Source organism: Lutra lutra, chromosome 2, assembly GCF_902655055.1.
Source record: "Lutra lutra chromosome 2, mLutLut1.2, whole genome shotgun sequence".
NCBI classification, from domain to species: domain Eukaryota; kingdom Metazoa; phylum Chordata; class Mammalia; order Carnivora; family Mustelidae; genus Lutra; species Lutra lutra.
In genome coordinates, this window is record NC_062279.1 from 2,941,979 (window position 1) to 2,967,401 (window position 25,423).

Here is a 25,423-nt window from a genome sequence, read left to right on the forward strand (position 1 = left end):
ACCTCAATCCCTTCCCTTTCACTGTGGAGGCTCCGCTAGGAGATCCACTGTAGCTCTCTGCTGGGGGCAGGAGTAACCTGATTTATTTGTCCGCGACCGCAGGCCCTCTGAACATCTGTATTGTGTTGTGCCTGGGTGTGTCGTGCCGTGTGTGGGTGTGCCCGCCACTTTTTTTTGGCGGGGGGAGCGTGCCTCCTGCTGGAAGTCTTAGCCTCCAATTTTTATTTATGGGCGGTGTACGGAGCCTCTTCTCTACATACACTCCTTACTCTTGGAGAAGTTCTCTTTAAAAACACTCAAGCTAGGGGCACCTGGGTAGTTCAGTCGGTTAAGCATCTGCCTTCAGCTCAGGTCATGATCTCAGGGTCCTGGGACCTGCCCCACATCAGGCTCCCTGCTCGTGGCAGCTGGTTTCTCCCTCTCCTCCCCTCTTCTGCTCTCTCTCTCGCTCTCAAATAAGCCAACAAAATATTTTAAAAAATACTCATGCTGACAAATAGAGATAAAAACATTTTACACCCTCAGACTTACACTTTTAAAAATATATTCCTTGTAAAACTTTCCTGAGTACTAATTGTCCTTTTTATCTCATATTGGCCTAAATCTGCTCGTGCATGTTTCGAGGCTGTCCTGTCGAATTATTCTTACACAGCTGAAGTCGGACACAGCTTATCCACAAATGCTCTTGTCTGATTATCCAGTGTGTGGATAATCTGACTAATTAAACAGGAGAACGCCAGTTTTTGAAATGCGATTTGCTAATTATTGGATCTGATTTACTCTTCGCTTAATCTCTAGGAGGGATTCTCTTTCCCTTGGCCTGGTGCACCCCGTGGGGAGCCGCCAAACACTCCGACTCCGGGCCCAGTTCCACCCCGTCCGGCTTGGTCACCGGCCGCGCACCATCTCGTTAGACACCAGCGACGTTCACTGGCTCTAGCTTGCCCCGCTCTGCTCCCTCATCAGGCCCTGGGTTCAGCACCTGACCCAGGTCCTCGGTTCTGTGCGTGACTCAAAGCAACAACCATGTTTTCATGGAAAAGCTCTTTGACGATGAGGGGAAATGGCAGATCTCAGTCCCAGGCACTCTCTCCAGCTTTTGAAAAATAGAAATGAGGCTACTCATTTCTGACGGGTTGTGGAAATGTAAAGTAAAAAGCAGTAACAGAGTATGCAGGCGAGCTGGCCTCAGCCATGAAGAGCATGGACCCGGGGTCATCTGGACAGTGAAACTCCTACGGTACTTCCCTAGGATTGTTGTGGATTTGGTCCCAGACTGTTGTTTGGCTGGGACAATCTGAAAATCCCAATTGCTTCTGAGCTGACTAAAGCCGTTCTGAGCTCCATCTCCTGGTTCTCAGAAACAATTTTCATAATAAATTCTGATGTTACACACAACACATTTCCTTGCATGTTTTTTACATCATTTATCTACTCATCAAAATGTATTAATTCATCATTAATAAAAATTTATGAAAGTTTATAAGGTGGGACTGGGCAAGGAGACAAACCAGAAGAGACTCTTATTATCAGGAAAGAAACTGAAGGTTGCTGGGGGGAGGGGGCAGGAGGGCTGGGCTGGCTGGGGGATGGACACTGGGGAGGGTACGTGCTATGGTGAGTGCTGTGAATTGTGTAAGCCTGACGATTCGCAGACCTGTACCCCTGAAACAAATAATACATTGTATGTTAATAAAAATAATAAAAATAAATTAAAATATCACAAAAAAAAAAGTTTGTAAGGTTTTACTTAGCAGGTGTCTGAGATGATGATAACAGACTCTGGTGATTTTACTTGTATATCCAGAATCTGGTTGGAAATCGGAAACCCAGAACAGAATCCAAAGTGCCTCTCAGTCTTCGGTGTCAACGCTAATTCCTACAAATCTAGTGCTCTTACTCTTGGCCAGTTCCCGGAAGGACGGCTGGCATGGAGGAGGCTGCACATCTCTAACTTACAACCCTGTGACTGGGGATAAGTGTACATCCAGGAAACCCTCACCACCAAATGGGCCGTGAACATCCATCTCCTCCCAAAGTTTAGTTTTTGAAAACTAGAAATGAGTAGCCCTGACTTCTTAGATGACAGCTTCCTTTTGTGGAAGATATATATATATATTTTTTTTAACTTCAACATAATTCCTCTGAATATCTGTGTTTCTATTTCTATTTGGTCTTTGCTCTTGCTTCTTCTGTTATCTCCTACAGCTCATAAAAACCTGTTTGTGAACAGGAAAATAAGAAAATGATGCTTCATAACCGAAGAATAGCTATTTAATTTCAGTGGTGGTGGGAAAAGGGAGTAAGAGTGAGTTTATTAATTTTTTAAAGCACTCATAATTGATTAGAGTTCTGCATAGTATGTTTTTAAAATGTTTATAATAGGGACGCCTGGGTGGCTCAGTCAATTGAGCGTCCTGTTCTCGGTTTCAGCTCAGGTCATGATCTCACAATAGTGGGATGGAGCCTGGAGTCAGGCTCTGCCCTCAGCGGGCAATCAGCTTGAGGGTCTCTCTCCCTCTGCCCCTCCTCCCTCCCTCTCTCTCTCTCTTTCTCTCTCTCAAATAAATAAGTCTTTAAAAAAAATAAAATGTTTTCAACAGAAAGAATGGGACAAGGTCAAAATATGCACTATTCAGTGCATTGCACAGAATAAACATTTTTGGACTTGATTACTAACTGGATGAATCAACAGTTTTAAAATGGGATTACTGGTCACAGAGAAAAAAAAATGCAAAAAAGCAACAGCCTTTGAGGACTGTTGTCCAAATACATGAGAGTTACATTTTCATTTTAATCAGTACCTGATAAAGTAAGTTTTAGCTGCAATTCAGACACTCAGGTGTGATAAAAGATAAGCACTAATTATCATGGATTATAATTGATTGCCTGACTTTCCTGAGCGAATAGAAATTTCTGAGGGATGTGGACATGGAGGGAGGACTGAGGACCTACTGTGCGCCAGGCACTTTGTGGAGAATTTCACAAATACCGGTTTCTCTAGAACTCAGGAACACGTGAGGACTGTGTTGAATAAAGCCACAAACATGGAACTGGTTCTCATGTTTCCCTTAATTTGAAAACTTCATCCTTTTAAATTTTGGGAAATATGAGATTATATGATATGACATAATAATATAGTACATATAGTTTTTCGTAGACATATAAATGCAATCATATGCATAGTGGTTCACTAATAAGTTTTTTTTTTTTTACTGCTTCCTTTTTTTATTCCTCTCTAACTACAACCGAAACTTCACTAACTCTATATTTTCTTAATTTTCTTTATCTTCATGCGTGTAATCACACAGGGACATATATTTTATCATATATATTTAAACTTAAATACCCAATCCTATAAAACCACAGGTAGAAAGGAAAAAATGTCTAAGGTTTGTATGCAATATGAAAATGATTTCATTAAGAAAGGAAATATTAAGTGAACTACCCTGAAACTGTCAAACTTGGCATTCTCACTGAATTGATGGAACCTTTGAGCTTACTGACACCTGTTTTGGAATTTAGGACTTGAAGACACAAAGAAGCTTGTATACAGAAACAGGGGTCTCCAGGACAGTGTTACGACGTTCTTAAATCATCTGATTCTTAAAATGGATGTGAGACACCTGTTTTCACACCTTCTCATGACATCTGCAGCCATATCCTGTATTACGTGTTGCTCCCGGAGAGCTAGAACTACTAACACAAAAGTCCCTTCTTTCACTTTCCTAGTCTTCTTGGCAAAGATAGCGTTAGTGGCTGAGTATTAAGCATCATAGCTAGCGTCCTGGGTGTGAGCCTCCTGACTGACCCCAGACGCTGCAGGCTCAGGCACGGCTTGTCCCTGTGAAGGGCTGAGTCTGAGAACAATGACAGGGCCCCAGAGTGGACACAGACACTATAGAAATATCTATGTCTCTGTAATGTGGCCTCACGTCAGCACAGATTTATTCGTAGTTCCCCTCCAAAGTTCTGGGTGGAATTTCTCTTTCACATCAGGAACTAACTAAATGTTATAAGATGACCCCAAATTCCACAATTCACTGACCCACAATCAGACACTTGAGAACTAGATATCATCCAGAACTTGGGAGAAGAAATCAAGCCCAAGAGCAGGCTTGCATGAGCTAAGACATCCTAAAACTTCCATGGACTTACTCCAGAGGAACCACGTAAGAGAAGAATCAGGTTGTATTGCAATACACAGTACAAATCCCTGGAAATTTTGTTTAAAAAGTACCTATTTTTGTTACCTTCAACTCTTTGAGCTTTATGCTATTTTTTTTTTTCCTAAGGCTTCACCACCTTTATGAGCCCGTCCTCTTTGAAATTAGGCTTTTTCCTGGTTTTACACTAAACATGTAAATTCTGTACCTTAGATCCTATCTCTTAGCTTGTAAAGGAAGAAAAGAAAACAATAGAGAACAAGGAGCAGTAAACAAGGCATCTTGGAGGTGTTGTAGTGACTCCCAGTCCACTCCCCACCCAGAGGACAGCATCTACCAGCCACCACCCCCCCTCGCCCTGCCTTCATCAAAGGCCGCAGATGTAGCAGCCTTCTGAATGGACCACACATTTAACAGTTCTGTGCTGTAAAAGACAGTGCGAAGAGAATGAGGAAACAAGCCACAGCGTAGGAGAAAATATTAGCAAAGGAGGTAATGAATGAAGACGATTAATCAGAAATAGACAAAGAACTCTTAAAACTCAGTGATAAGACAGTAAGGAAGCACAAACTGGACAACAGACCTTAACAGACACCTGCCTAAGGAAGGTACCCAGCAGGCAGGGAAGCACAGGGCACAGGCCCTACAACGTAGGTCGTCAGGGAAATGCAAATTAAAATTGCAAGGAGAGCCATACACACCTATGAGAAGGGCCAAAGTCCAGGAGACTGACAACACCCAGAGCTGACAAGGACGGGAGCCACGGGGACCCTCCCCCATCGCTGGCAGGAATGCAACATGGTGCGGCTACATTGGAAGACCCTTGGTGATTTCTCACAAAATTAAGCATGCTCTTACCCCACAATCTAGTAGTCATGCTTCTGGGTATTTACCCAAAGGAGTTGAAAACTCATGTCCACACAAAAACCACTATGTTTCCTCTATTTACCGAAACTTGAAGCAACCAAGATGCCTTTCAGTAGGTGATGGGTAAATAAACCGTTGTCCGTCCAGACAATGGAGGATCATCCAGCACGAGAAAGAAATGCGCTACCCAGCACGGAGAGGTATGTCAGACCCTTCGGTGCGTATCGCTAAGTGAAAGAAGCCCATCTAATCTAATCTATTCCAGCCTAATTTCAACCCTATGACCTTCTCGATTAGGCCAAACTATGGAGACGGTAGAAAGATCGGTAGTTGCCAACAGTTAACTGGGGAGAGAGGGATGAACAGGTGGGGTGGTGCGGATTTTTAGGGTGGTCAGTCTACATTGTATGATACTCTCAGAGAGGGGATATAGGTTATTATGTACTGGTCCAAATCTATACAGTGAATGACACCAACAGTGACCCCGCTGTACACTGTGGGCTCTGGACGAAGATGACATGTCCCTAGGGGTTCATGAACTGTAGCACACACCATTGGTGGGGACACCGATAGTGGGGGAGGCTGTGCACCTGCATGGGGAGGGGAAATCCAATTCTTCTGCTTAATTTTTCTATTAGTTTATCACTTTTATTTTCTGTGCTCTGAAAAATAAAGTTTGCTAAAAATTTAAGTATTTTTCTATTTGTTAAAAAAAGGGAGAAAGGTAAGAAAAGGCAAAACGAAGACTGAAGAGGTGACTGTCCATTCCAGCATTGTGCTGTGCCCGAGGCAGCTACAGGGCAGCATCGAAAACCCTGAAAACAATAAATGATAGCATTTAATTTCTAGTCCTCTTCATTGGTATAGGTTAGAGGAAAACAGAATTTAGATCTCAAAAAAGGTCTGATCGTGAAAAGTCCCCAACTGGAGTTCATTCTGTCTTTCGTCCAGCAAGAAGATGTCACGTGTCCCATGGACAATGTCTCGCATCGGTGGATGACATTCCCCCGCCCCCCCCCCCCCAACTAGCTCACTGCCCTGGTCCTCTTCACTGTGTCTCATTAAAGCTGTGAAATCCTATTACCTGTCTCAGTACTGACAGTGTGCAGAACAGCATTTCGAATATAGCACAAGCTTCACAGATGTTATAGTCAGCTGCATAGGAGGGCTTTGGGGAGCAGACGGAGAGTCCGATGGACCTACGCCCTCAGCAGACACTCCATCTGTACCCCCACATGAGGATAAGTTGGGCCCACACTTATGGGCATTCATCTTTAATCCTTGTTTCAGTTGTGCTATATTTTTCCTGCTAGAGGTGGAGAAAACGGTCTGATGCAAACTGGTTCATCTTTTTCTAAATCCCTACAGCCATGCGAACACACGGCCAGCGTCACAGCTCTGTCTCCCCGCTGCTGCTCACGTCCTTGCCAGGTCTGGCCCATATGTGTGAGTCTTGCTTCCCTGGGAGAGGCGAGAGGCGAGGGCACTCTTTCCGCTACTGGGATGTTCAGAACTGAGAGGCGAGACGCCACACAGAAGCCAGCCTTTGTCCCCTAACCCCACTCACCCTTCACCCTGGCACCTGGCTCATGCGGTTGACGGTAAGAGTGATGAAGGGAAACTTGCTAGCTGTCCAGCCGACCATACCGACCACACCGTCGGCAGACCAGCGAGGGGCTCCCCTGTAAGAACCTCAGGGAGAAAGGGCACCCCACGCCCAACCATGTCACAGACCGAAGCCTGCTTTCTGGGGAAAGTGGGGACAAGGGGACCAAGGGGGCTCTCTCTTTCCTCTACACTGAAATAGGGTGAATCAAACACTAGGGTTTAGAGGGAAGTGAAATTAGGAGACTTCGTTTCGTTTAGACTTCAAGCCCAGCACTTTACCCGAAACTTGTACCAGGACCCCACAGCTTGTTACCACTTATAACGATTTTTATAAAAATGGCTTAGATCCTTTGTGCTGCCGTCTTATCTGGATGTGGCCTCCTTGGGAGCCCGGTGGGCAGGAGGGTGCTGTCAGCGAGAGGAAAACGCGTTAAGTATCTGGCTCTCATACCACAGCTGCCATAAACACCCCCTCACCTTCACCCTTGAGTCTGACTGACACCCCGTCAGCGCACGAGACATTTTAATGGAAAGCACCAAAGCAGAAACTTATATGTTATGAGCTCAAGCATCTAGAAATACAGAAGCTCCAAAATAGCATTTTCTTGAAAATTCAGGTTTTAGCCTAGATCTGTGTGGCAATTAAAAAAAATTTAAAAAGAATGAAAAAAGAGAGAGAGAGATTTGAAAGCAATGAGAACTTCTTAGTGGATCTGTACGTCCAGAAGCTCCAAATGCAGAGGTACCGTCTGGATGAGTGGATGGTCAAAGAGAAGCTGAGGGAAGACAGGCGTGCCTGAGTCAGCGTCCTCGGCGGTCCTGCTCGAGCCCCTGGCCAGAGCCAGCATAGACCATGGAGGGATTTTTGCTTTATTGTCACAAATGTCCCCCGACCCCAGCAGTGAAAGCATCTGCGGCATCTTGTGCCTTGACGTGAAGTCTCATGCCCGCGGGTACCTTCGTCGGCCGCTACCCTCAGCTTACAGGCTCGTTCTGGGAGCCTCTCCTACCTCGACAGGTGGGCAGAGCGCTGCTCCACTGGCCGTTGCTCCGACACTGGGCTCGGGCGGCGCCCTGCAGCAGGTAGCCGGCGCTACAGGTGAAGTTCACCACGTCGTTCAGGTTGAACTCGCTGCCGTTGGTGAACCCGTGAGCGGGGTTCCCAGGGTGGCCACAGGTGATGGCTGCAGAGGAACACAGGCCCTCGTCAGGGTCAGAAAACACCCAGGCCGTCACCCTCCCCTCGAATTCCTCCTCCGTAGACACACAAGTACGTTACAAATCCCACGTCTGTCTGGAAGGGGAAACCACGAGGAAGAACTGTATGGGGACCCACCGGTTTATAACGTAATTGTGGAAAACCACCAACACTGGCAAATGAGTGCGCTTTCTTCAGCGTGATAATTATTCTCACGTCAGGACAGAGTGTTGAATGACTCAGTGAAAGCCGTGACAAATGAGAGGCACTAAAATTCTTGAATTAATGACAAATTTTGAACACCTCTTTTTAGAACACACCAGCCAATTTTGTGGAGCCCTTGTTTTGAAACATTATAGGGGCTTGGCTGATGATTTAAGTTGCATATGCATAAGTTATGCCGATGTCAACTGAAACACCATGAAATTAGCAAAATATGTGTGTGTGTTCGAACAGCATTTCCTTTGACAATCCCAAACCTAGGATGTTTTGACACATAGTGAACTGTCATTAATGCCATGCCCTAAATAACAGCCATACAAACCCCAAACATATCCTTCTGTGGCCCTTTCAAAAGAAACACATCACGGTCATAAAACTGGTGATTTCCTCATCATTTATCTTGTCAACAGCTTTCTCCTAAGCCAAGCTTTCTCCCTTGAACTCTGCACAGTCCCCACTGCACCATCCCAGAGAATTTCTGTCATTATCTGGGAACTATATCAACATTTTCCTTGTTTAATTCACGGGAAAATAAAGAATATACTAGAGGAAAAAAAATTGGCTTAAAATAAATTTTGCAATAGAGCGTATACCATCTTCTAAAAATACAGGTCCATATTTACCTTGGATGGTATAAAATTTGAAGACAGTCATTAAATAGTTTTACCTCTTCCTTTAAAGGAGGGCCTGCTTACAAACTCTGCGTTCTTGATGAAACAATGACAAAAATAGAAAAGAACACAGAAGAGGAAGGGCCTGAGGCTATTCTGGGGACTCAGCCAAGCCAGCCTGCAGACAGACTCAGCGTCTCTGCCTCCCATAATTAGCTTCTGTTTCCACCTTGTTGATCCTGGGATAAAATCAGGAAAATGAGTGCATGACATCACTCGTCCTGGGACCTGTTTGCGAAGAGTTAGGGAGCACATCCACTGTGCACAGCCATCTGAAGACACAAAAAGGAAACCGAACTGAGAAGTGGATGGGACAGAAGAGGGAAGCCGTGCCCACAGCATGTCTCTCAGCACAGGTGAGAGGGGTGCTTCTCCACTCTCGTTCCTTCCAGAGGTTGCACATGTGTGTGCTAAGACTTCACACCGAGAGAAAATGCCACCAAAGGAAGCACCTGCTGAACTGGTTCCCAGCGTACTTACGGACACAGACTGGGGTCTGTCCCGACCACTTGTGGTCCTGCAGGCATATCCGAACCGACGTCCCCACCAGCCTGAAGCCAGGATTGCACTGGTAAACCACAGTGTCCCTGTAACTGAAGCCGTCCCCGCTGATGTGACCGTTCACAATCGGATCCGGGGAGCCGCAGTGGCCGGCTACAAACACAAGTAAAACCAATAAACACATTTTGGGGATTTTGTCTCTTATAAAAGTACTGCAGTCACAGTTTGTTTACCTTTATTGATAAGTGAATAACATCACTGAGTGCCTAACTTATTGGAATTTCTTCCATTTACATTTATTTTTGTTTGATATAATTTTTTTTCTTTGTAACTTGTATCCATTTTTTTTTTCTGAACAATCATGGGTAGTGACTAATATTTCAAATAATGAAATTGCTAACAAATATGAGTTACTAATGAAATTATTTCCCCAATTAAGGTTTCCCCATGCATTTATTTTACTTCTTTTTCTTACTGAGATTTTATGTCATTTGTCCTGTTATGGTATTTCCAAATAAAAGCCATAAAAGGGGAAGAGACCTTTGGGGTGAATAGGGATCGGTCTCATAGCCTATTAAACGTGGAAGCTCAGGAGAAGGATGCTAAGGACTTCAGTGTCCAACAGTGGATGGTTAAACTACTTGTGAAATTTCAAAGGCAAGACGAACACCGGAAACTATGCTTGGTTTCAAATATGTGCTCCTGCTCAGGTTAGAACCAGCATCGAGGTGGAACGGGCCTGTGAGAGGTTGAAAGAAGAGCCCAGCGCACAGGGAAGGGAGCCTGAAGACAGAGTAGATTTAGGGGAAGTGGGACTGTAGATGTTACTGAAGCCTAAGGTGCCTAGGCTTGAGGATGAACCGTGCACAGAGTGGGAACAGAGAAGGTGGGACGATGAGATGGGGTGGACGTTCACACTTAAAGGGAGGAGAAAAGCACGGAGGGGAAGGAATCTGAACTCTAAGAAGATGATCACTTGGAGAACCTGGTGTTAGATAAGCTTCTATAACAGACAGCAGCCATGTGGAGAAGGAAGCAAATGGATAGAAGTTCTTTGTGAGAGAAGGTTGAAATGGTGATGGAGATTCTTGGCTTGACTCAACTTTTGCCCAGGTCCTGAGCCTTCTCATAGAACCATCCGTGCCCCATTCTGGAAAATCCAGTTGTAGCAAACACTCTGCTGAGTCAGGTTACTAAGAAGCCCCCACCCTCCATATCTGATGGGCTTCCTCCCCCTCCACCTCCAACCCCCAGGTGAGGTCTTCTCACTTGCCCCAACTTCAGCAAGGTCCTGCTAGGTCATTAGCCAGGACCCTTACCCCTGACATTCCCTGCTGGAGATTTCCCAGCTGGGACCCCAGCTCTCCTTGGCTGTAACCCTCACTACCCAGGAAACATTCAGAGCTGAGGTGCGTTTCTCCCTTCCACTGGAAAATCCACTGTAACTCTGACCCTATGGCAGTGGTCCAGAACACAGTCTGCCTTCCCATTCTCATCTAGTGTCCTTCACCATTTTTTCCCCTTGAAAAACCATAAGGTGCCACATGGCACAGAGGAAACATGGACGGGCAGGGCTAGGTGTTTCTGTCAGTCTCTCTATTCTCCTTTCCAAGTTCTTTCCTTTCCTTCTGTTCTGTCCTCTTTCCTCTTCACCTGTCTCCCTTCCCTCCCTTTCCCTCCTAATCTCTCCCTTCCTCTCCTATGGAGAGAGTATCTTACTAATCAACAAAATATGAAGCGTTGGGAGTACCCAACATTACCCATGTTACACATGGGCTTAGGACAGACAAGAGGAGAAAGTCCTTCACCACCAGTTCCTAATGATCCATTCAAACCTCAAAGTTTACATGGGCAGGGCATGATACAGGTTGGAGTACATGGAGAGTACTTTGCTATAGACTTCCCTTGGCCATTTACTTCCCAAATAGAGCACACAGCTGTCAAAGGTTTACACAAAACAGACAATCTACTCCCCCATCCCAAGATGAGAAAGTTGGAAGTTGTTGCCATACAACAATTGGAGTTAACTTCACCATTCTGGAAGAATTTAAAATAATAATCTATAAAAAATAATAATAATCTATATTTCTGCTTTAGACAGTGTTCAGCAGCACTGTGTTCTTCTGGGCTTTGAGCTAAGTTTATTATCGGCAAGGTGACTTTGTAGAGCAGAGAGGGAGAAAACCAGATCGATGGCTAGGCTTTCCTGCTTGAACGACGTTTGTAAGAGGTTGGGTCAAAGAAGTCATGCTAGCTTCGGTTGGTTCTTTGTAGCCTTGACAGGCTCTTTCCATTTGGCCAGATCAATTGAGTCGATTCTGGCAAGGGTCCAGATCACCTCTTCCAAACAGAGACTTGATGCATGCAGAGAACTCAGAGGAGGAAGAATATGCTCTGTGGGTTGGAGAATGAGACTCTGGCGTGGTGAGGGTACCACAGAACACTGGCCTTGGCTCCAAAGCCCTCCCCCATCCAGAGACAGTCACACGCACAGCATGCACACTGTTGGGTAGAGGGATGGAGCTGATTTCCAGCCCCAGTGACAGTGAAGAGAAGGTCAGCCAGAGGAGCAGCACATAGGCTTGCACAGACTGGGAGGAATGCAGTCATGGTGGGGTAACCAGTAAAAGATCTGCTTTCTAGAAATATGCACCAAAAAACACAGTTCGATCTTCAAGAGAGAGTGGGTCACCTGACTCCCAGGTATTGTTCTAGATCATGTATGTACTCTAGGGTTACTTCTGAAGCCTGCCACCACTCCAGCAGAAGCGGGAGTGGACCCCATGGCGACTGGATGATGAAAAGGGTACATTGCGATGGAAAGCCCACATCATTCATAATATCTGCCCACCTGGATTTGGACAATACCGCTGGCTACACTCACCTTCAAACCTTCAAAAACATTTCCTTTTCTATTGTGTTTTTTAGCAAGACCACATAGTTGAGGCTGCACTGTCTTTTGAAAGGCTGGCATAGAGCTACTCTTAGAAGTCAGGGAGGTGCCCGTCTTCTTTTGAAATCAAAGGGTTGACAGCCATGTGGGGAAATAACAATTCCTAACAGCAACTCTTCCCGGACACCTGGTCATTTCAGTTCTCTGAGGAACTGGGCTTCAATACCAAAAGAAAAGAGAGGATGCCTTCCGAAACTCTTCATTTCAGCTCAGGACCTGAGGGGAGAATCAACCACCTCTCCTGCTAATTCTGCCTTCTGATTTGAATGAATGTAGACCATGTGACAGCCTGATTCGAAGCTAAGACAGACCAATCTGATTTTCCCTTCTATGATATTCCAGCCCTCTACCGAGTTCCATTTTAAAACATTCAAAGTCAGGAACCAATTCTAGGCTATCCACAAATATACAATATTCACACAATTTCACTTAGAATATTTAATAAGAAATGTCAACATTATATAAAAATGTTGTATGGAAAAAAAACTATAGGTAGAATTTGAACTCAGCGTACTCAGAAGTCTCTTTTAAGTGTAAGATTCTATGATTTTATGATAATATTGCGCTAAATCCTTTGTGAGTTCTTTTAACTTTGATGCAGCTCCAGTTTTGTTCTACACACTCTGTGCAAAGTGTGTTTCTGTATCCACCATGGAATGCTTTGTACCTGCCTTCATGCTCTGTCCAGTGGCTTCAAGGTATGAGTCACTCATTGAAGACTCACACCAGCGACTAGAAACGAAGCAACCTTACAGTTGATAGTGATGCCCTTTCCACTGTCAAAGTGTATCCAAAAATCTTGTCTGCTAGGTGATTCCCACTTACTGGACAATAATTTCACAACCATTTCCTACCAGCCAGCAAGGTTCTTGGGCTTGAGATTACACAGAGGATAAGATACAACCACAGACAGTAAGAGTGAAAAAGAGAGTTGGGGCAGACTACGGAAAGGCCCAAGGTCATGAGCACTTTGTGGGCTGCGGGGCAGAAAGGGACACAGTGCCGTTAGTGTGCATGGGAAGCAAAGCCTCAAGCAGTCAACGTTTAAGGCCCAACAATGTCCATTCGTTAGCCAGGTAAAGATGATGGAAAGGCAGTCTAGTTGCTGAAATGAGAAATTTTATTTACATTTCAGTCTCTGTTCAAGTATGAAGCATATGGAGTTAGACGGCCAAATGGTCCTTTTACTACAAGGGTATCCTCTTTTGCCCTTCTCAGCTTATGAGCCGTGTGCACCGTGCTTGACTCCATGAGCCTGCCACGATTTGGATGGGTTTAGTTGTCGCAGGTCCACGAAGTACAAACAAGAGCAAAGGATAAGAAAATCTATCAACAGCAAAATATAACACGTAATTGGAATGAGGGCAGCCCTACGTATTTCAGAACGAAATATCGACTCATTAAGACAATGTGATCATATAGGAAGCCCCAAGGTTCCATGTTTTTGGTGTTTTTCTTCACCCCTTTGTATTTTGTTTCATTTATCTTCAGTTTAAACATGGATCATGGAACTTTTTTTTTTTTTTTTTTTTAACAGACAATTCTGTGGCCGGTATAGTCACACCAGGATGTCAGTTCTTGAGAACTGCTGCTCAGAAGTGCTTCCAGTGACGTGTAGACAGGAGACGCTGGGAGAGACGAGCCTGAGCTGGCTTTGTTTTTAGGTCAGTCCTACCAATGAGCCTCTTAACCCGGCCCCTACGCCGAGCCCAATGTCACTGACTGGCAGCAGGCTGAGGAGGGAGGCACAGTGCTAAGAAAACGGCAATTCCATATGATTTTTAATTCAGAAGAGAGATAAGTTTAGAGACACAGCCTAAAGGAACGACCAGATTTGCTTCTGCTTAGAATGTGGAGTAGCAGCTCCACTTCTCCCGTGTTTCTGGCCGTCTGCCTTTTCCCCACGTGCACACTAGGTACGACTCTGCACGGGGGATTCACCAACTCTGAAAACAGATTCTGAATCATCGGTAGAATCAAGAATTCAGTGCCAGACTGGCTATTGCCCAGCTCTGTGGTCGGGTGTGTCTCTGTACCCCACATGCCATGACATAAAAGAGGTCATTCAAATTGTCCTATAAAGACAAACGGAACGATGGACAAGGAAGTCCACGAAACCCCAACACTGGTGAGATTCCATTTGTTCTGTCAAAGAATGAGCCGGGTCAGAGGAATCTGGACGTTTCCCCTTGTTTACCAGCCGGCTGCTTCTTACCACGCACTCGGACAATCACAGCCTCACAAGTGCACGCTGCTCTCCGTAGAATGAGCGCTGCATTGCTGTTTTCATGTATACACTGTTACCGTAGATATATTTTTTGGTTAGATGCCCTAATATCAAAAAGAGAATTGCTTTTCATAATCTTTCTCTGAAGTTGGATTAGGAGGGATAAAAATCTACCAAACAAATTTATCTAAAACAGACTGGGAGCAAAGTGGACTGAAGCCACCCAGTTGTTGTCAGAGCACACAAGGCAGGGACAGGAGTGCCTTGTCGTCAGAGGGGCTGGCTTTGCCTCCTGGTGTCTCCCTGGGTCAGCGTTCCCTACAAGCTGAGCCGGAGGTAGGACTCCATGGCTGGGAAGTGGCCACACTCCCTGGGAGCCCAGGTTGCTGTCTGACATCTCAGGCCCCAGCATGTGGGGACCATGCAGGTCAGTAAGGAGGTTCTACACACTACCCCAGAGCCTGCAGCAGGAACCCCCCCCCAAAACAGGTATTTCAAGTCCATCTAAATTCTACATTTCAGCAGGTCTTGTCCAAGATTTCTGAGAGGACGGAGGTGGTTTCCTGAGCTTGTTCCTGGCAGAGTGGATCTTCTGAACACGCACTGTGAGCGAACCGGGTCCCTTCTGCGTGGGCAAGGATTCCATCCCCGCTCTCTGGAATGTGGATGCGGAGCTCTATGTTGAGGCAGGAGCCATCTCCAGACAGAGGCTGTGAGCACTGCTTAGCTTCTCACCATGTGTCATGATCCGTTTCTCATCCTGTAACCTCCTGAAAACAACCTCCCGGAAACACATGGGGCTTCTCTGACTGACGGACCCTAGGCTTTGGGTGTCAGAGGGCAGATTGACCTTAATATCACGACACAGGCAGAAGCTGAACACTTCCAAGTTTGAGGTCCTTTCAAGTGATGTATGTTAGATTTTCCACAATTACACACGCTCGTGTAATTGTAGAATTACACGATTATAGAAATGGATTCTGGGATTTGGAAATTTAACAAAGTTCTGTGTTGCCTTTTATTCCATAGAAACCCACTCTACCAGTAGAAAGGTTGGACAGCAGGGGCGCCTGGGTGGCTCAGGTGGTTAAAGGTCTGACTCCTGATTTCGGTCCTGATCGTGATCTCAGGGTTGTGAGATTGAGCCCCAGGTCAGGCTCTGCGCTGGGCATGGAGTCTGTTTGGAAATCTCTCTTTCCCTCTCCTTCAGCCTCCCCACCCTGACCCCACTCTTTCTGCTTTTCTCTCTCTATAAAAACAGGAAAGGAAAAAGAAATGTTGGACACGATATCTTCCATGGTACAGGCGTGCCCTACAGGTGTGCCATGCACAGACCTGGAGCCCTGTATCTTTTGGCATGGAATCATGCATTAGCAGGAACTAAGCTGGATCACTCTCCTTCCGTGGGGTCACACACACACACACACACACACACACACACACACAACCCCCCCTGCCCCCCATACTTAGAGCTCACTACTGTAAGGTCACCTTTTCTCTGTGTCGGCTTGTATCTGCACTAATGCTAATATTGACCTGGGGATTAAAACAGAATACAGGTATACATTTTTTGAAAATCTACAAACCAAATATTCAACCTTTGCATTTGCTTTGTGATTACTGGTACTCATTGCTGAAAATAAAATAATCATTATAAATGGCCAGGGCCTAATCTAATTCTATAAGAATTAGACATGCAATTTGTTTCATTCTCTCCATTCCACGTACTAACACTGGCTTTGGGCTAAGGGCAAGGTTATTTGACAGTGGATTCCAAAGCCCGTTTACAAGCCCTTCTTGAGTATTAGCAGTCACGAAATGTCAGATGGCTCCGATTCACTTAAATGCAGGGAAAACCAGCTGGCATTAAACATCACTGGATGGATGCATTTAAATCTTCAGATCTGTACATATTAAAGGAACACGTCTGAATATTGGCAGATGCAATTCTTATCTTCTGCAAGTGTGAATTCTAGGGGCAGTGCTCAGCAGCTTTGCCTGAGTCAGAGAACATGTGGCACCTGGGACAGCAGACATGTATTTCCGGTGATGACCCAGTATGGCACTTGCATGGGCCAAAGAGAACTTTGTGCATTAGTACATCAAAGGAGGGTCCGCCACAGACCACAAGATACACGTGCATCAAATCTTTGTTGACACATCTTAGTCAAGGGCAATCATTTTAAGCCATACGTAATGTAAATAAAATTTCAGGATTTGGGTAGGCTCTGGGGCTTTCAGAAATTCTTCATCCATCCTTTTTGTGTATTCCCCAAATAATCACTCTATCACTTCCCACTATGCCTTAAATTTCCTTCCCAAACTTGTCTGCCTATAATACATACATGCCCTCCTCCCAACTTAGCCCAAATCTGCCCTCTGCTTCTAAACCCTAAAGGAATTACTGCCCATTTGTGTGCCGCTCAAAGATATAACTTACTTTAAATCTTTGACTAAGCAGGAAAAAATATACAGTGGAAAAAGATAGTTTCGTCAATAAATGGTGCTGGGAGAATTGGACAGCTATACGTAGAAGAATGAAACTCAACCATTCTCTTACACCATTCACAAAGATAGACTCAAAATGGATAAAAGACCTCAACGTGAGACAGGAATCCATCAGATTCCTAGAGGAGAACATAGGCAGTAACCTCTTCGATATCAGCCACAGCAACTTCTTTCAAGATATGTCTCCAAAGGCAAAGGAAACAAAATGAATTTTTGTGACTTCATCAAGATCAAAAGCTTCTGCACAGCAAAGGAAATAGTCAACAAAACAAAGAGGCAACCCATGGAATGGGAGAAGATATTCACAAATGGCAATAAAGACAAAAGGCTTATATCCAGGATCTATAAAGAAGTCCTCAAACTCAACACACACAAAACAGATAATCATGTTGAAAAAATGGGCAGAAGACATAAACAGACACTTCTCCAATAAAGACATACAAATGGCTATCAGACACATGAAAAAATGTTCATCATCATTAGCCACCAAAGAGATTAAAATCAAAACCACATTGAGAGACAACCTTACACCAGCTAGAATGGCCAAAATTAACAAGACAGTAAACAACGTGTGTTGGAGGAAATGCAAGTTGGTGCAGCCACTTTGGAAACAGTGTGGAGCTTCTTTAAGAAATTAAAAATAGAGCTACCCTATGACCCTGCAATTACACTACTGGATATTTACCCCAAAGATACAGATGTAGTGAAAAGAAGGCCCATCTGTACCCCAATGTTCATAGCAGCAATGGCCACGGTTGCCAAACTGTGGAAAGAACAAAGATGTCCTTCCATGGACGCATGGATAAGGAAGATGTGGTCCATATACACTATGGAGTATGATGTCTCCATCAGAAAGGATGAATACCCAACTTTTGTAGCAACATGGACGGGACTGGAAGAGATGATGCTGAGTGAAATAAGTCAAGCAGAGAGAGTCAATTATCATATGGTTTCACTTATTTGTGGAGCATAAGGAATAGCATGGAGGACATGGGGAGATGGAGAGGAGAAGGGAGTTGGGGGAAATTGGAAGGGGAGGTGAACCATGAGAGACTATGGACTCTGAAAAACAATCTGAGTGTTTTGGAGGGATGGGGGGTGGGAAGCTGGGTGAGCCTGGTGGTGGGTATTATGGAGGGCATGGATTGCATGGAGCACTGGGTGTGGTACATAAACAATGAATTCTGGTACACTGAAAAGAAATTTTAAAAATTTTTATAAAAGATCTCCCTTATTTTAGGTTTGCCTGAAATAGGAGAGTCTATTTCTATTACCATGCATTTACAAAATCCATACTTCTGGATTTTTTGCTGTTTCGTGGTGTTGTGAAGTCAGCAAGCAAAAACATGATTTCGCCCATTTAGCGCCACTGTTAGATCATGAGCTCTGAGAGCAGTGTCTTGCTCCACATACCAGCATCCCCTAGAGGCAGTGTCTGTGCGAGCAGATGGCCTCATTTCCTTGACTGTGCTGCCATATGAGGGCAGACCCTCATCGCCCTATGACCTCAAAGACTGCTTCCCATCATATGGTCTGTGCTGGTAGACCAAGCGTCCTGTGGCATCTAGGACACCTCCTGCACTGCTCTGCATCTCCGTTCCTTGGATGAATCAAATCCCCTCTGCAATGTGGAAACTCCTCCTGTCCCTCAGTGTGGCTTCCTCCATGGCACGCCTCTACCAGCCTCTAACGTTCTCTCTGCTGCCACTCATTCATCTCAGATTTTATCAAAGGTATTTGGTATTTATCTTATTTATTCCTCTGATTATAAATTCCTGAAAAAAGAAGACTTGAATCCTATTAACCTTTACATCCTATGGCATATTTCCTGAGGAATTAAGGGAGTATTGTTAAATATTCAGAAATATAGACAGAAGTGCTTGTGGCTAGGGAGGGTATCGGGACATTTCTCCCTCAGCCACTGATGGTGCATACGTAACACGTGAAGATTAGCACGGGCTGTTTTCAACACTTTCCCTTCCCTGGTGTCCTACAGTCTACATTTTACATGGGAGATAGTATAGCCAAGATCATGGACAGGGGGCATGAACTTTCTGCTCTGACACCATCTTTGTGCTATAATGGAACTAAGCATTCCCATAATCAGCTGTAAAAATATTTTACATGGATCTATCACAAAATACCAGGCATTTGAAGAATACTTTCCCATTTTGTTCTCTAAGAACTGAAAAAAAATGTGATCTAACAATATTATTTTGAATCATGTCATCTAGTCATTTTGCCCATATGAATGTCACCATGACATTATACGTACAAAGAACTCATCTCCTCACAGGTCACTCTAATATAGCAAGGCAAACGTACTTCAAATACTAGCAGAACAATCTAATTCAAAAAACAGATCACGCACTTCTGTGTGAGAGACATCTCCATCTATCACTGACATCTCACATGCTACACATTAAAACGGTGGCAAAGTGGGGGAGATGATGCGTTATGATGTGTGAAATAATCTAAATGATGTAAATGTTATCAGAAGATTAATGTCGGTTTCTACCGCAGGAGACCTGTATTACAAACGCACCACCTCATCTAGTCTGTGTGCTCTCTGCTGGGTTCAGTGCAAACTACCACAGGGAAGATAAACAGAAGAAAATAATTAAGGGAGGATGGGGATCATCAGGCTTCCCTGATGGATTATGAGGCATGTGATGAGTAGACATGGGGTCAGCATTCTCGGTGCTGAATTCTCCAGCCCAGGGAAATGTGTAGTGTCTCGCAGCACAGATGTTGAATTAGAACAAGTCCTTGGTAATTTGTGGAGCCTGGGGAGACCCCAGTAGTAATATAACAATGGTAATTAACTGTGGGCTAAACTTTATAAAAAAAATACTCTGGTGCACAGGGGCCTCCATTCGCCTGGAGTCTAGCCGCCATGATGTCTGCACAGAGATTCGTCCAGCTCCCCTCACAGGATCCTGTCTCAAGGGTTCTGGCAGAGAATTCAGACCAGCAGGCTCCAACACAGCATGGTTCAGGCCGGGGATGTTTGGCAAAGAAAATCACCCTTCATCTCCTTAAATACAGCTCTTGTGTAGGTGGAGTCTCAGGCCTCACGCTGTGGAAGTGCTGCCCGTCCATGTGCTTAGCATTTCTGCTGCAAGGATCATCAGGGCATGGGCTGGCATGGGCTTCCCTGCTGGAAATCCCTGGAAATAACCACAGGGCTACAACTGGAAATATGGTCTATGGTCCATAGGACATAGAAGCAACATCTCATTTCTAGTAACCATGAAAATCAATGAGCTACCTCACCCCCAGATTGGAAAAAAGTTCTCATCAAAGTATTCTGCATTATAGTAACAAGCACCAGCCACAGGGACTCAGGTAAACTCAAAGGCTACAGGATCCCAGGTAAAAACCTACAGGCCACAAGCACCAGCCACAGGGACTCAGGTAAACTCAGAGGCTACAGGATCCCATGTAAAAACCTACCAGGTCGGCAACGCCCCAACTCTTCTTTGCATTCTGGGGCAGAACTAACACGTCAACAAAAATTAAAGGGAAGGTATTTCTTATATTGGGTCTGAAAACTACTTTTCTGCACAGTGTTGGCTATTACAAACAAATTATGGAACTAGACATCACTAATGGCATTAGCAAGCCTGGTCCCTGCTTTTGGTAGATGCATTTAATTAATTTTATTATTGTTTCTTTCCTTTCCTTTTTTTTTTTTTCCTCCTGTCCCTACTAACTGAAGCCTGATTAAAACTTAGAGATCTCAGTTCAGGTCCTTATGGCTGGCGTCAATCAAGGCTGACGTGTGTGTGTGTGTGTGTGTGTGTGTGTGTGTGTGTGTACAGAGAGAGAGAGAGAGAGAGAGAGAGAAAGAAAATGACCAAAAATTTGTTTACTCCATCTTCATTCAAGAGAGAGAGAGAGAGAGAGAAAGAAAATGACCAAAAATTTGTTTACTCCATCTTCATTCAATTGCATTTAAAATAGTTGAAAATAGCTGTTATTTACTTCCTAACTTTTCTCTCTGCCACACTGATGATTACGAGTCTTTCAAACATTCGTCAACTCTTAGGGTTACCAGACCCTTTACCTCGGGACCATGCCAACTGCTTGTCCCCACTTAAATTATTTCACTGAAGTGAAACCATCATTCTGGATGTGGGCTTCCTAGACACACAGAGAAGGAGGTGGATCCTGTTCATGAGGTCTGGTCATCTGCCTCTGGGACACCTGGGTGCCTATGAACCTTCTGTTATCCAAAACACCAAGTCCTTCCCTGTGTGCCAAGATTTCCTAATTTTCTTGCCATCATGTACATCAGAAGGTTATCTATTTTTCACTTTGACTGAAATCTTCCATTAATTCCATTATTTCTGTATGTGAATTATCTATCATTCAAATTGAAAAGATCCTGAATATGCTGTTAATTATGTATTTTCACTCTCACAGCTAGTGAGTAATAATACTAGAGAGTATTATTATGCCCCTAGATCTGACCCAAGATATGAACAAAAGTCTTAGAATGGTCCAAAATGAGGGAGAAAACCAGACTACCAGAAACTTTCCAATTACTTCAACACAGTGATCAACACCGTCGTGGCTCGCCCCACCAGCAATTGTGAAAAGACAAGGTGCAGCCCATGTTACACTTTCTCAACTGTAAGAGCCATCGTAGAAAATCTTGATCTATACCTCACTGAGAATTTAGAAGCACCATTTCTAAAGAGTATTTCTATCTTAGAGCGATGTCGGACCTGGATGGACCCAGGCTTGAACATTATTTTGTGAAACTGTATTAGCTCTTCATAAACGCACCACCAAAGATCTTACGAACAGTAGAGTGGATGATCAGCTCAGTGCATCATCCAGTTAACAGAGCCACAGTTTCTGCCAGCTTGCTTCCTTCCTTTTCCTGTAAACACCACAGGAGACATTCCTCTAACAACAGTAGTTCCTTTTACTAACGTCCCACAGGGGCACTGCCAGTGACTCAGCCACCACCCCGGGTCCTCTCAGCCACTCCCCTGAAGTTTTCATGTGCTCTTGGACAGACTGCTTTCTCTGCTCGCATCCTGATTTCCAATATAAGCGCATGCTCTAACCTTTGCACACCAAAACAATTTTTGACACGGAAGACGGACGGAAGAGTTGGCTGAACTTTCTACCTTACGTGGGCCATCCACTATTTTTTTTTAAGATTTTATTTATTTATTTGTCAGAGAGAGAGAGGGAGAGAGAGCAAGCACAGGCAGACAGAATGGCAGGCAGAGGCAGAGAGAGAAGCAGGCTCCCTGCCCGATGTGGGACTCGATCCCAGGACGCTGGGATCATGACCTGAGCCGAAGGCAGCTGCTTAACCAACTGAGCCACCCAGGCGTCCCCCATCCGCTATTTTGATAGCAACCACAATGAGTGACTTTAGTTCTTATTTCAAACCTAACTTGCTCATGGTCCTTCTATTTTCATGGTCCTGGATCTTTTCAGAGTTCCCTGCTCATGGTGGGCCGTCTTTCACATCCGTGACCTTCACCTTGCTGCATTTGCTCACTGCCGCTGGGGCGTTGCGTGGCCAGCACACTGAACTCCTTAGAGGACGTCTCCTGTACCCACCTGTGCTTCTGTGGGCAGTTTCCTATTTTCTCCTCATTGGAGCGATTTGTTTCTCAAAGTCAGAGTTTGGGGGGTTATTTTGTTTAGGGGATGTCTCTTTTTTAAAGTTGAAGCCAGGGGATTATATCAATTATTTTCTGGAGGTTTTGGAAAATATTCTTATTGGTTGCCTTCATTGTCATTATAAGTCATTTTCCCTGTCCAATTTACCCTTATAGGGTCCAGAGGAACCTCAAGGTCACATAAGGTCATTCTGCTTGGTAAAAAGCCAGATCCATCACCATAGGAAGGGACAAAGGAATAATTGAAATGACAAGAAATGGGAGAAAATACTGGCAAGACTGGTAAACAAGAGGTGTGGGAGCAGCAGAGAATGGAGAAGGTTAGCCGTGTGTAACAATTAAGGCAGAAAACCCCCTTTGATGGCGTGTGCTTTGGGGTGAGGTCTCTTCTAGTCCTGGGGCTCATTTAGCTTCTAGTTGACCAGACAGTTCTACCTCAGTGGTCAGAATTATCCCATAGCCCATGGCCTCTTTTATTTCTTCTTGATTTTGAGGAATATAATTATTGGCAAAATAATATATCATATTTGCTGAAATATACTAGCTATATTCCCTAATGTTCAGAAGTGTGTGTTCTATGGTCGAACTGCCTAGGTTTAAATTCCATTTGTGATACTATTGATTTTACAATGTTGGACAAATTCCTCATTGTTCTAAGCTATTTCTTATCTATAAATAAGAGTGATAAGCACTCCCCATACCTTCAGTTGAAGATTCAATAAAACTGAAGAATGCATTGTACATTTTTCATCATCAATAAATAATATCATTGAAACTATTATATCCATGTGAGGCATCTAGGTAATTTTTAGACTATGGTGGTATCCACTAGCTAGTTTATCTCGTTCCTGTGCCAGAGTCAGGATTGGCGCCTGGACTCCCTTGATCCATCTGACCATTGTAGAATTTCCTCCAGCGCTGACTTTACGTCTGTTCTCCTATCTGTTTACCTCAGCTGTGTTTCTGTGGGTCCCAGGGATGTACATTCTTCCTGAGTTACACTATGTTATCTACACATCAACAGTCTATGACTCGGGAAAGGAGACACGCTGCATGGCCGTGTTCCACGCACAGCCACCTCTCCTTCCATTGTGCTTTGCAGATACTGCATGATTACCGAAGGAAGGTTTGTGATGACCCGACATTGCTACTCACTTCAGGCATCTGGTTAAGTGTCTGCCTCCAGCTCAGGTCATGATCCCAGGGTCCTGGTTTTGAGCCCCACATCAGGCTCAGGCTCCTTGCTCAGCAGGGAGCCTGCTTCTCCCCTCCTTCTGCTGCTCCCCCTGCTTGTGGTCTCCCTCCCTCCCTCCCTCTCTCTCAAATAAATAAATAAAAGCTTAAAAAAAAGAAATTGCTCACTTAATGTCTCCAAGTCTCATTTTAACAATTCTGACAATATTTCAAAGTTTTTCGTTCAGGTTCTGTTTGTTAGGCGGTTCTGTGACCAGTGCTCTTGGCTGTTAGTACTGTCATTGGTTTGCGGCACGACAAACCATGCCCACGTGAGACGGTGAACTTCACTGACATGGGTGTGTTCTGACCGCTCTACCTACCAGCCATCCTCCCGTCGCTCTCCCTCTCCTCCAGCCGCCCTGTTCCCTCAGGCACAGCAATATTAAAACCAGCCTAATAATAACTCTGCAATGAGCTCCAAGAGTGTGAGTGAAAGAGTCACATGTCTCTCACTTTGAATCAAAACCTAGAAATGATTACGCTTACTGAGGAAGACGTGAGGAAAGCCTTGATGGGCCAAAAGTGAGGCCTCTTGTGCTGAACATTTGGCCAAATGATGAATGCAAATGAAAATCCTTGAAGAAAATTAAAAATACTACTCGGATGAGCATGCAAGTAATAATAATAAAGTGAAACAGCCTTATTATTGTTTTTACGGAAAAGGTTGGGTGATCTGGACAGAAGAATAAAGCAGCCACAGTGTTCCCTTAAGCCAAAGCCTGATCCAGAACAAGGCCCGAATTCTCAGTTCTGTGAAGGCTGAGGCAGGCGGGGAAGCTGCAGAGGGAAAGTCTGAAGCCTGTGGAGCTTGGCTGGTGGGATTAAGGAAAGCAGCCATCGCCCTGACATGAAGGACCAAGTGAGGCCGCAGGTGCCCACGGAGACGCTGTAGCAAGTCACCCAGGAGATCCCGCTCAGAGAACTCAGGAAGGCGGCCACACTCAACAACCGACTGCCAGTGTAGACCAAACAGCCTTCTGTCGGGAGACAATGCCATCTAGGACTTCCACATCCAGAGACAGGTCAATGCCCGGCTTCAGAGCTGCGAAGGACAGGCTGGCTCCCCTGTGAGGGGCTGATGCTGATGCAGCTGGTGACTCTATGTGGAAGCCAGTGCCCATGTCCCATTCTGAAAATCCTAGGGCCCTTCAGCATCGCACTCAGTCTACTCTGCCTGGGCCCTACAAATGGAACAATACGGCCTGGATGACGATGCGTCTGTCTACAACATGGTTCACTGAATACGGTAAACCCACCATTGGGGCCAAATGCTCAGAGAACAAGATTTCTTTCAAAACACTGCTGCTCGCTGACAATGCACCTGTCACCCAAGAGTGCTGATGGAGACGGACCGTGAGAGTAACGTGGTTTTCATGCTGCTAATGCAGCGTCCATCCTGCAGCCCATGATCAAGGAGTCATTTCAACTTTCAAGTCTTCTTACTGAAGGAATGCATTTCGTAAGGTTACAGCTGCCGTAGATGGTGATTCCTCTAGTGGATCTGGGCAAAGTAAAAACCTTCCAGAAACGATTCACCATTCTAGATGCCACTGAGAACATCTGTGGTTCATGGGAAGGGGTCAGAACATCAGCACAAAGAGGAGGTTGGAAGAAG

The 25,423-nt window shown here is 44.8% G+C and overlaps 1 protein-coding gene across 3 annotated transcripts in view; it reads right to left on the minus strand.

The window, feature by feature from the left end:
* Nucleotides 1-25,423, minus strand: part of CSMD1 (CUB and Sushi multiple domains 1) — a 2,014,336-nt gene that overhangs the window by 42,954 nt on the left and 1,945,959 nt on the right. For all 3 annotated transcript variants that reach the window (XM_047713603.1, XM_047713595.1, XM_047713613.1), the window contains 2 exons: nt 9,213-9,386; nt 7,652-7,825 (listed from right to left, as the gene is read on the minus strand). In XM_047713603.1, coding sequence (XP_047569559.1) covers nt 7,652-7,825; nt 9,213-9,386 — 348 coding nt within the window. The remainder of the gene's footprint in view (nt 1-7,651; nt 7,826-9,212; nt 9,387-25,423) is intronic.